Here is a 13,174-nt window from a genome sequence, read left to right as displayed (position 1 = left end):
AGCTCTGTCAGGTTGGATGCGGAGCGTTGCTGCACAGCTATTTTCAGGTCTCTCCAGAGCTGTTAGATCGGGATCAAGTCTGGGCTCTGGCTGGGCCACTCAAGGACATTCAGAGAGTTGTCCCCAAGCCACTCCAGCCTTGTCTTGGATGTGTGCTTAGGGTCATTGTCCTGTTGGAAGGTGAACCTTTGCCCCATTCTGAGGTCCTGAGCGCTCTGGAGCAGGTTTTCATCAAGGATATTGCTGTACTTTGCTCCGTTCATCTTTGCCTCGATCCTGACTAGTCTCCCAGTCCCTTCTGCTGAAAAACAACCCCACAGCATGATGCTGCCACCACCATGCTTCACTGTAGCGATGTTGCCAGGTTTTCTCCAGACGTGACGCTTGGCATTCAGGCCAAAGAGTTAAATCTTGGTTTCATCAGACCAATCTTCTCTCTCATGGTCGGTGAGTCTTTAGGTGCCTTTTGGCAAACTCCAAGCGGGCTGTCATGTGCCTTTACTGAGGAGTGGCTTCCGTCTGGCCACTCTACCATAAAGGCCTGTTTTGGTGGAGTGCTGCAGAGATGGTTGTCCTTCTACAAGGTTCTCCCATCTCCACAGAGGAACTCTAGAGCTCTGTCAGAGTGATCATCGGGTTCTTGGTCACCTCGCTGACCAAGGCCCTTCTCTACCGATTGCTCAGTTTGGTCGGGCGGCCAGCTCTAGGAAGAGTTTTGGTGGTTCCAAACTTCTTCCATTTAAGAATGATGGAGGCCACTGTGTTCTTGGGGACCTTCAATGCTGCAGACATTTTTTGGGTACCCTTTGCCAGATCTGTGCTGCGACACAATCCTGTCTCGGAGCTGTACGGACAATTCCTTCGACCTCATGGCTTGGTTTTTGCTCTGACATGCACTGTCAACTGTGGGACCTTATATAGCCAGGTGTATGCCTTTCCAAATCATGTCCAATCAATTGAATTTACCAAAGATGGACTTCAGTCAAGTTGTAGAAACATCTCAAGGATGATCAATGGAAACAGGATGCACATGAGCTCAATTTCGAGTCTCATGCTTATGTAAATAAGGTATTTCTGTTTTTTTTTTTAAGTCTAAAAAATTGTTTTCGCTTTGTCAATATGGGGTATTGTGTGTAGATTGCTGAGGACTTATTTTTATTTATTCCATGTTAGAATAAGGCTGTAACTTAAAAAGTCAAGGGGTCTGAATTCTTTCCGAAGGCATTTTACATGTTTTGTGATTAGATGAACAGCAATCCTTTTCAGAGGTTATGTTTTAAGTCTTGTTATGGGTCAATACGTTAGTATGTGTAGTCGAAGTCTCTGGTCTGCCTGGCTGCTTGGTACTAGTACCTGTGGGAGCTTGAACATAAATGATTCTTCACAATGGCAGCCGTTTTATCATAATACAATTAAAAACATGAATAATTGATTGACATGTTAGAACTGTGCATGTATTCCCCATGGTGAATGTCCCTAGAGCAGTTTGAGGGATTCTTTGCTCTTGTCCCTCTTTTAGAACTAACAATACCAGTCAAAAGTTTGGACACACCTACTCATTCTAGTTTTTCTTTATTTTTACTATTTTCTACATTGTAGAATAATAGTGAAAACATCACTATGAAATAACACATATAGAATCATGTAGTAGCCAAAAAAGTGTTAAACAAATCAAAATATATTTTATGTTTGAGATTCTTCAAAGTAGCCACCCTTTGCCTTGATGACAGCTTTGCACGCTCTTGGAATTCTCTCAACCATCTCCTTGAGGTAGTCACCTGGAATGCATTTCAATTAACAGGTGTGGCTGTTGTTGTTAAAAGTTAATTTGTGGAATTTATTTCCTTCTTAATGCGTTTGAGCCAGTCAGTTGTGTTGTGACAAGGTAGGGGAGGTAGACAGAAGATAGCCCTATTTGGTAAAAGAACAAGTCCATATTATGGCAATAATAGCTCAAATAAGCAAAGAAAAACGACAGCCCATCAAGACATGAAGGTCAGTCAATCTGGAAAATTTCAAGAACTTTTAAAGTTTCTTCAAGTGCAGTCGCAAAAACCTTAAAGCGCTATGATGAAACTGGGTCTCATGAGGACTGCTACAGGAAAGGAAGACCCAGAGTTACCTCTGCTGCAGAGGATAAGTTACCAGCCTCAGAAATTGCAGGCCAAATAAATGCTTCATAGAGTTCAAGTAACAGACACATCTCAACATCAACTGTTCAGAGGAGACTGCCTGAATCAGGCCTTCATGGTCGAATTACTGCAAAGAAACCAGTACTAAAGTACACCAATAATAAGAAGAGACTTGCTTGGACCAAGAAACACGAGCAATGGACATTGGACCGGTGGAAATCTGTCCTTTTGGTCTGTCTGATGAGTCCAAATTTTAGATTTTTGGTTACAACCGCTGTGTCTTTGTGAGACGCAGAGTAGGTGAACGGATGATCTCTGCATGTGTGGTTCCCACCATGAATGGAGGAGGTGTGATGGTGTGGGGGTGCTTTGCTAATGACACTGTGATTTATTTAGAATTCAAGAAATTCTTAAACAGAATGGCTACCACAGCATTCTGCAGCGATACGCCATCCCATCTGGTTTGCTCTTAGTGGGACTAGCATTTGTTTTTCAACAGGACAATGACCCAAAACACCTCAAGGCTGTGTAAGGGCTATTTGACCAAGAAGGAGAGGGATGGAGTGCTGTATCAGATGACTTGGCCTCCACAATCACCTGACCTCAACCCAATTGAGATGGTTTGGGATGAGTTGAATCGCAGAGTGAAGTCAAGACTGTTGGAAAAGCATTCCTTATGAAGCTGGTTGAGAGAATGCCAAGAGTGTGCAAAGCTGTCATCAAGGCAAAGGTTGGCTACTTTGAAGATTCTAAAATATATTTTGATTTGTTGAACACTTTTTTGGTTACTACATGATTCCATATGGGTTATTTCATAGTCTTGATGTCTTCACTATTATTCTTCTACAATGTAGAAAATAGTCAAAATAAAGAAATACCCTTGAATGAGAAGGTGTGTCCAAACTTTTGACTGGCACTGTAGGTGTTTGTTCATTTATATAATCTATATTTTATTTAAACATATCACTATCAGATTGCTTTGTTTTGACTGGAACGTTAAATATGATTTCAGATACTTAAGTCAGTACCTGTTCCATCCAAGATGGTGGGCATTGACTAATGTACTAATATAGTGACAGATGCCTTCATTATTTTTAAGTCGATGAAGAACTCATACATAGTATGCTGATGTAACCATTTCCAAATGTATAAGTACAATCTAAATGATGCTGAATCTGATTGTTTGTCACCCTTCCATCAGGCCATGCAGATACTGTATATCCTGCTTTGATATATTGAGTTCATGGGTCACAACAAATGCATGCATTTTTTTTTATTTTACTTGACTTTTGTGCTGAACCCAGGCCCTGCAGAGTGCGGTGAAATGGATACTTACAGGCTACGGTGCCCATTCCAGTTCTAGCCCGTTTAAAAGCCTGACATGCAGTAGGATCTGGCTGATGGCTTCACAGTGTGGCTAGTACTCGGAGATGGAGCAGTGCAGCTCTAAGTCGTTACATGCTGATTCAGTGGTGTGATGCAAGGCCTATTCACACTAGCTCCATGTCCATCCATACACTCCATGTTATCTACTTCTTTGAGGATGCTTCTCTGGGTTTCTTTTTTACTATGGATAAGCCTATTAAAACTCCCTATAAAACCAATAGGGATTTATAAAACAACCCTGTTCACACACAATTATAATGAAATACTAACTAGGAGTATAATTAATTTGCCCCAGTGATCAAAACAGAAAGGGAACTTTTTTCATCATGACATAAAACTTGAACATTCTATTTCAAGGTCTGCTTATAAACTGCTTATAAATATTAATTGCATATTTTGTTAACCAGATACATGCATAAGCCTGATCCTCTCCATCATTATTTATTTATACATATACAAATGATATTGAATGATTTACAAACGTTATAATAGTATATAATAAACTATTAAATAATGAATTATAAGCAGTTTAAAAGCAGACCTCCAAATAAAGTGAACCCATACACCCAACCATATTCAGCCAGCAGTTGTGCTCAGAGGATTTTTCCACCCTGCTTTCATAAAGGAGTAGCCTGTGCCCTGACTCTCAGCTAATCTAGGAGTTATGAAGCTTGTACTGAGGCAGTGCCATTGCACCACTAAATCCATGTAAATCCTGTGTGACGAGGAAGTATGAACATGCGCCGTGTGTTAACAGTACACCAGGAAGTGCAAGCTGAAGGAACTTCCCCCTTCCCCCCTCTTTTCTGTTGTTCTTTGCTGTCCCTTGAACTCTAATCTAGTTTGCGGCCTGTGGACACTACCAGCCTCAGGAGTGGCACTACTCTCATGTCCACAATGCCATCCTGGGCCCCTTTGGAGAGCTGATGATGGAGGATGACCTCATCCGCATTGAGAAGCAAATCGAGAACCTGCAGGTCATGCACAAGGTGACGGAGGTGGAAAAGGAACTGGAAGAGTTGGAGCGAGAGCTTCAACAACTTCTTCCCGTGTCTGCCGCCCTCAACCAGGAGCACTTCTACATCAACCCCAAGCAAGTTCACGGGCAAGCGGAAGATCTACCAGCCTGGTGCAGCAAAATCTCAACGCTGCTCAAGAGCATGGCTATTCTCCTGGCCACCCTGGGAGGCAAGACGATAGACATCTTGGATTTGATATCTCCCGGATATGCTCAGGAGGAAGGGAGTAACAATAGGATGGGCCAGATGACCCCAGCAGGGTCCATTGCCACTGGGGTCATCGGACGATCCCAGTCGTTCTCCACTAGGGAGGAGGTGGAGAAGGAGATCAAGCAGTGTGGCGTCTCTGTGAAGAACCTGAAGGCCAACTATGAGATTCAAAACCAGTTCCAGTTTGCTGACGACAAAACGAACCGGGTGTACAAGCGCAAGAGGTCCCTCCCTGTGGTGAGCGAGTCCAGTTATCGCCCCGAGCCGATTCAGGAGGATGAGGTCCCATGTTCCCCTGCAGAGGTCCTCCAGTCCCCTGACAATGGAGACCTTTCTCCAGTCCAGGAATCTCTGCCGCTGGTGGAGGAACCTCTAATCATGCCATCTCATGCTCCTCTTACATACCAGTCTTCTGATGTGATCCCTCAGTCTGATCAGTTCAACCAGGTTCTGTCTACAGACCCTATACTGAACCACGAGCAGCTGACCCGGAGCCTGGAGGTGCAGACGGACATGAGCTACGTCCAAGAGTGCATTGAGATGAGGAAGGAGCGGATCGTCTTCTTGTTCCTGGAACACTGGAGAAAGTACACCCTCTCAGAGTCCTACAGGCCAAAGTACACAGGCAAACAGGGAAGTCTAAGGGTGGGTCTGGATGAATATAACCGGTTCACCGCTGATCTGGAAGGAGACACACCGAGTGAGGATGACAAAACACTCCTATTCATGAAGTCCAGGCAAGTGGTAGGGAACCTGATTGGCCACTGGAGGACCATCATGAGCCAGGTGCCCACTCGCCAGATCCGCCGGCTCAGTCGGGCCCAGATGATCTACTGGCCGGAGCATTTCCTGCCACACGTTAATGGAGCACCGGTCAGCTACGAGACCCTGACCCTAGACCTCTTTATGCTGGGCTACTTCCAACTCCTAGAGATGAGCATGTCGCGCAGTGAGCGGAAGTTCCGCCACCTACTGTGCTACGAGATGTTCGACCGCCTCGGAAGCTACAGCTGGGAGCTGATTCGCCAGTTCCACCGTGAGGTCATGGAGGAGATTGAGCAAGGGAAGCGGGACTGGGCGGACAGCTTTGAAGACATTAAGCAAAAATACTTTGGTGATTCTGCGGACGGGGGAGGAATGATGACCGCCTCGCTACTTTCAATTGCTCCTGAGGTGTCGGTAGTGCCAGTCCAGGAGCTGTTGCCTGCCCCAGAACCAAACATGTATTTGCCTTCGAATGCTGTACAGGATAGTGTCCAGCTTACTTCTCAGGACTGCATTAACCATGCAGAGCAGAGTGCAGTGAAGGACACTGTGGAGGACACTGTTCAGGCAGATGTGAACACTTCTGAGCCGAGTCCAACGAATGGGCCTATTCAGGATGCCGTGAAGCCTGAAAGTGTAGCACAAGAGAGTGTTCCAAAAGACACAGTTCAGACTTCTGTGCAGGATTCAGCGCAGACAACTGGGCAGGATACTGTTCAGGAGGCTTTGCAAGACTCAGTAGACCAGGTTGTGACAACTGAGACCACAGTACAGAGTGTAGGGAAGTGTGTGACGCAGGACATTGCACCTGCTCCACTTCAAGTCACCATAGTCACACCCGTATATGAACCTCCGCACAGAGAAGAGCCCATTGAAGACTCAATCAAACTGATCTACGAACTGAAAGAGTTCAGCAATGAGGAGATCAGCAGATACATTGAGCGCAGCTTTGCCTTCTGGAAGGAAAAGGAAGCTGAACTGTTTGATATCTGACCATCAGAGATAAGCAGAAGATATGTGGAATAGTCTTTACACAAAAGTGTTAGGCTAAACATGCTTGGACAAAGCAGGCAACAAAGACACGAGGGAAAGTGTCAAGGAAACTAACCTCCTATGTGGAACATGCTAGGGAGAGAGCTAATCTGTGTTTTAGCCTTGAGGCCTCAGATAACACAAGGAACTGTGACATGGTTTCAGTAAGGAAAGGAGCATCCAGCCTGTGATTGGATGTCCGGCAGTCAAATCACTTTGTCTTGTCAACCACTGATATGCAAAAAACTATCAGATGTAATGATACAGTAGAAGAGGGAGTGCTCTAAATGTGCTACCAGCAATGACTCCCTGAATTCTAATTAGTCTTTGGAACAAATATATTTTATTAAAGTTTCTTATCTGTTATTGGTTTGCTAGAGTAGTTCTTTGATATCCAAAGACAGGCCCTAAAGTTGGAGAATGTAGTGTGTGAGGTGGTTTTTCAAACGTAATATAACATGTTATACTTAAGCAAGTCCATTTGGACATAATGCAACCTACTGTATGTAACATAATTTTATCAAACAGGAATAATGTAGTTTTTTTATGTCATAATGTAGAGAAGAGTTGGGCAAGGTGCCCCCTGCCCCCCCCCTCCCCAAGAAACTGCACCCTTGGTATGCTCGAGTGTCATTCTAATGATATTTATACTAGTGCATTTTTAGGGTGTATGCTGTTTCGCCTTTATTAGTTATTAGTTAAACTTCTACATGAGATACACTATGCTATCATTAAGCAGACACACATACAGTAGGTTGGCCTCATTATATAGAGTTGACAAATATTCCTTTAAAACTCTACAGTTACAATTGACTATCAAGCTCTACTCTTGCATATATAATTATTGATTATGAATAATAGCGTCATATTCAAGAATTATGATCACTTTAGCTCTACAAATTGATAACCAGATCAGGGCCATATATTCCTTGTCCTCAAGTTTCACACATAATGCTTGACGCACTAGTTGTTGCATGAGCTCAAAGGCAAGGAAAGTACAGTAGGTCTCCAGTGTTAGGTTTAAGTGTTACTCAATGGCTCCAATGCTATCTTTTTACCCCAGCCTGTGACCTTATCGGGATGTATACATTGCACACCTTTCAGTGAGGAGCATGTTGATGATAGCAGGGTTTGTATGAATTATGCTTTTGTTACGGTATTGTTTTGCATCCACACTTTCACATGCTGATATACCAGAAAACGATTTGGTCAGCCGATTTAATTTTCATTCTTAAATCCTTCAGATTGCTGATGATGCATTGGGTAGAGTAAGAATATATACAGTATATCTTCACACTTTTATGTAGATATTACAGTTTATACTTTTTCATGATTTATTATTCAAACTGTTTTGCATTTAGATGTGTGTTTCTGGAAAAACAAATCTCATTTGTTACATAATTAGTTCCTATCAATAAAGTTTGAGTAAGTAAGTTTTTGTTTGATTTGTTTGACATTTGTATGCTTTGTTTAGGAGCAGGTCAAAGTCAGATTCATGAGGTGACAAAAAGCTGACCACTTCAGGGTATTATTCAGTGGGGTACAATATTCCAAACGTTCCAAATTGAAATGTAATGTGCAGAGCGGCTATAATTCCGTTTTTTTTACATGACAAAGGACCATGTATTTTCTACACAAAACATATCTATCTGATCGATGTGTAGCACCTACATGTAGCACCCTCCTTAATTACCCCCAAACATTTACTTGCTTTTGTCATTAATGATCAACGGTCTAATCTTTCTGCCTGAAACATAAAACATACTTTTCAAGAATCCCCTGTAGAGCCTGTTCATGATTGGTTCTCTACTGCCTTTTAAAAGGTCATGCAAAGCTCCCCGTTCCCAGTTAGCCTAGTATCATTTGATCCGTCCAATGAGCCTAAATTGAGTAAGAGTATAGTGCGCTTAAAAAAAAACTAGTGCTTCCTTTTGCCATACTGGAGTACTACACCAGTATGCACAACAAGGGAGCCAGTCGATGTGGGTATTTCTACATTCGTCAACCAACATTTATTCCTCTACTGCGACAGACAGCCATGGCAGCAAAGACACATTTTATCATAGCGTTTTCTCTTCGTCCAGATTAAATTCCGCCCCCCTGGGCTAGTAACCCTCTTACTGTCACCTGCTGTCATGCTAGTGAGAGGTGGCTTATACTGAAGCTACAAGGAGGTTACTCCTTACAGTGGACGACTTCTGATCTACTTTAAGCCAATCAATCCGAGGTGGGAGGCACTCTCGTCTCGTGGTAACCATAGCGATAGGTCTATACATAGATTTGAGTACAGGATGGAGTCAAGATTGTAGACTGGAGACATGGTTGAGATTGAGGGTAGATGTCCGGAAACCCAACAGACTATTATCTAAGGCAATTTATAAACGCAAACACCGGCACCCCAGCCAAATATTGATTATTAATTTGAACAGAATGATTGTCAATTTACACAGAACAAAAATCTAAACGCAACATGAGGTGATGGCAGCGGATTAATGGCATGATAATGGGCCTCAGGATCTCGTCACGATATCTCTGTGCATTCAAATTGCCATCGATAAAATGCAATTGTGTTCGTTGTACGTAGCTTATGCCTGCCCATACCATAACCCCACCATGGGGCACTCTGTTCACAACATTGACATCTGCAAACTTATCACCGACGTGACGCCGTTCATGCTGTCTGCCATCTGCCCGGTAGAATTGAAACCGGGATTTATCCATGAAGAGCACACTTCTCCAGCATGCCAGTGGCTATCGAAGGTAAGCATTGGCCCACTGAAGTCTGTTACGACGCCGAACTGCAGTCAGGCCAAGACCCTGGTGAGGAAGACGAGCACGCATATGAGCGTCACTGAGACTGTATCTGATAGTTTGTGCAGAAATTCTTTGGTTGTGCAAACTCAGTTTCATCAGCTGTCCAGGTGGCTGGTCTCAGACGATCCCGCAGGTGAATAATCCGGATGTGGAGGTCCTGGGCTGGCATGGTTACACGTTGTCTGCAGTTGTGAGGCCGGTTGGACGTACTGCCAAATGCTATAAAACAACAATGGAGTTTATAGTAGCGAAATGAACATTCAATTCTCTGGCAACAGCTCTGGTGGATATTTCTGCAGTCTGCATGCAAATTGCACACTCCCTCAAAACTTGAGACATCTGTGGCATTGTGCTGTGTGACAAAACTGCACATTTTATAGTGTTCTTTTATTGTCCCCAGCACAAGGTGCACATGTGTAATGAGCATGATGTTTAATCAGCTTCATGATATGACACACCTCTCAGGTGGATGGATTATCTTGGCAAAGGAGAAATGCTCACTAACAGGGATGTAAACAAATTTGTGCACAAAATTGGAGAGAAATAAGTTATTTGTGCATATGGGACGTTTCTGGGATCTGTTATTTCAGCTCATGAAACAGGGGACCAACACTTTACATGTTGAGTTTATATTGTGCCTGTCGTTTTTCCCCGCTAACGTTACGAGTAACTTCATCCATTCGCCAACTGTTGCATTTATTATAATTCTTTTTCAAAACAGTTTAACAATTTTGATGACCGTTGCAAGTTAAATATGACAATATATATTTTTTATGTAATTAGAGGAATTTCCTTGCATCCCCTAAACAGCAATAGTTATTGTTACTCCTCAAGGTATGCATGTTTGAATGGATGCAAGCCGATATTGCGCGCTGAACGCCTATTCTGATGTATATCCAACCAATTAGTATCCAACCATGTCAATCTAGAATGGATGCTCTCCTGTTGTATTGGTAACATTAAACTGGCTTTGTCTTACTTTCCTTGCATGTCTATCAAATGACCCCCCCCCCCAATGTTATAATTCCCTGGGGAATCATTAAACATGCAATGTGTAGAGATAAGCTTACCAGGATACTGTTGGCTAGGGCCAGTGAAATGGTATGTGGGGGTGTGGTGTAATAGATCTGTAGCTATGTAAATATTAGAAATCCAAGATGGCTCCTCAGCCCCGCCTCCAATTACGACCTGAAAGAGGGGAGTCGGTCAAGTTTCAGGTAGTGTGTGCACACGCCTCTGTGTGCGTGCACGGTCCACAACCTGTCTGCAATGAACTGGGTTTCAGTCGATTAAAAATGTGTCTCTCTATGCCGCAGCCTGGCTGATAGGGTCTTTATACTAGACCTGGGTTCAAATACTATTTGAAAATGCTTTATCCTGTCTGGAGTGCCAGATGGGCGGGGTTTGCAGTTTTGCAACTACTCTATTGGTTACCTTGCACCAGGCAAGCTCAATCAAGCCCAGATAATACATTTGAAATTATTTCAAATAGTATTCGAAGCCTGGTCTGCTCTATACAATATTCATCTCCAGCACCACTTCAACATCAATGTATGTGAAAATGGCACGTTTCTATGTTTTGTAGTAAAAAAGATAGGGGAAGATAAGTGTTTCCAATGACATCATCATCCAATTAATTAGTAGGCAATGCCTATTCATAATTGGTTAAAATCCCATGATGCACACCAACATAATTGGAAATACTTATCTTCCTGTATCTTGTTTTACTACAATACATAGAAATGTGCCATTTTCACATATGTTGATGTTGGGGTGGTGCTGGAGATGAAGTTGATGCTTAATCTAATTTATGCTTAATCCCATCAGGTGTGTCACCTTTGTGAGCTACATCATAGAAACAAGAAAGGATGGGAAAGTCTCAGTTCCTGGGAGGCTAAAGGGATGACTGTAGTAGTGGAGTTCGAGACGGGCAGGGACAGTGTTAACAGTGGGGCCCCATTGTGACAGATGTTGGCTCCTGTGTGTTTGGTCCTCTGCAGGTGGACGAGGAGGCGGCGCGCCTGGCATCCATGCCAGCGTGGCGGAGGGACATCATGAAGAAAAAGCTTGATGAAGAGAAGTGAGTGAGAGACGGCGCTACCCGTCCCATTCCTCCAATCAGGAGCCCTCGGGGTCTCCACTGTCACTCTGCTCTCTGATTTGTCCTCACTTCTGTCAATTTTTCTGGTTGTTTATGTCTGTCTGGTTAATGCTTTATTTCTTTTTTCTGTCTTTTCCCCACCTCAAGTTCAGTTGGGTGGGTTGATTCTAAAATTTGCAAGTCATGTAGATCCTGAAATGTTTTAGAGTATATAGCTAGCTACCTACTGTAACCGCTATGCATTCTTTCCTGTAGTCATTAAGTAATGTAACATTTTGAATGCCATGGATTAATACTGTAATTACTTAAATTCCCCATTGTGCTTATCTTCTCCGGGTCGGGCAGGGAGCAAAAAAGGTAAGAAAAAAACATTTGTTATTATCATTGATGCCATATGGCATTTTTGGTTTCACATCATTGCTGATTTTTGATCAGAGTTAGTTCACTAACACATCAATGCTGCTCCATGAAATACCATACATGCATTAAAGATATAGTTAAAACATCCATGAGGCATAAGTCTATTTACCTGGTATGTATTTATAAATTACACCGTAACGTTGGTTTACCAGGTAGTTACCAGAAGTACCGAAAGTATCCATTGTTACCAGACCTGTGTCAAATACTTGAGCTGTGCTTGATTTGGTACAATGGAATAGTCCCAAACTCCCAGCTAATTCAAGAACAGCTCAAATACTTCAATGTAACTTTTTGTTTTTGATCTAGGTCTGATTGTGATCTGGCCTGAAATTCAGAACCTGTTTTGTGCTTACATGCTACTCCTTGTACTCTGTGTCATTCCAAACATGGCAAGGAGTGTATTGATAGCTAAACAGACTGCTTATTGTGACCTTGTTATTCATACAACAGGGCCAAACCGAGCGAGCTGTACTGGGCTGGCCTTGTTACACATCTACCATAGTTTCTGGAACTGAGCTGGGAAGGACAATGTAAAAATAAAGTATCAGAGCAATCACAGTACGGTTCGGTTTGGCTCGATAGTGTGACTCAGACAGTTGTTTCTTAATACCAGCTGAAACAGGACTGTGAAAGGAAGTGTTACCGGCGACAGTCACTTGTTATGGTACACAAGCATTGAATCATTCTGACACCTTGTATTCTCCTTCCCTCTCATTGGTGCACTCAGAAAAGAGGAGGAGCGAGCAAAGAAGGAGAAGGAGAGCGAGGAGAAGACGGAGCAGGAGCGACTACGGACCCTGGGTTACGACGAGAGCAAACTGGCGCCATGGCAACGGCAGATCATCCTAAAGAAAGGAGACATAGCGAAACCGTAGACAGCCCTTCTCCATGGCACCCCCAGGTCCTCGCCCACATCAACCTCCCTGTCCAACCCTCTGCACCTTCATTGTCAACCCCCCCAACCCAACTACCATGAAGACCCTAAGTCTTGAATCTTATACACTAGCTTACTTTACGTCAAGTTGTTTAACATGACACTTTGTAGGAAGTTCCCACACATTACCGTACACTATCACAACCTTGCTCAATATTGGTCTCTCTTGTGGGGCATTGTGGGAAAAGTCGTTTTTTACTGTGGTGATTACATCTGTCATGGCTATATGTCCAGCCATTTTTCCTAAATGTAATCTGTTTTCCCTGCATCTGCCACACCCACTACTTACATTGATAACTGAGCTCTTAAACTAAACTGTTGTAGGCTACTGTACGTTTGCTTTTAGGATGGAAAGTGTCAT

At 43.2% G+C, this 13,174-nt stretch overlaps 1 protein-coding gene across 1 annotated transcript in view; it reads left to right on the top strand.

Moving 5' to 3' along the window:
• espn (espin) overlaps window positions 1–7,114 on the top strand; it is a 103,434-nt gene extending 96,320 nt beyond the window's left edge. Inside the window, exon 12 of the mRNA XM_045696094.1 lies at window positions 4,361–7,114. Within this exon, the coding sequence (XP_045552050.1) occupies window positions 4,361–6,505 (2,145 nt within the window). The 3' untranslated portion in view covers window positions 6,506–7,114. The remainder of the gene's footprint in view (window positions 1–4,360) is intronic.
• Window positions 7,115–13,174: the final 6,060 nt, after the last annotated feature.

The sequence above is a fragment of the Salmo salar genome, chromosome ssa15 (genome assembly GCF_905237065.1).
Source record: "Salmo salar chromosome ssa15, Ssal_v3.1, whole genome shotgun sequence".
Lineage (NCBI taxonomy): Eukaryota > Metazoa > Chordata > Actinopteri > Salmoniformes > Salmonidae > Salmo > Salmo salar.
Note: the sequence above shows the minus strand (reverse complement) of the source record. Positions and strands in the feature narration are given on the sequence as shown.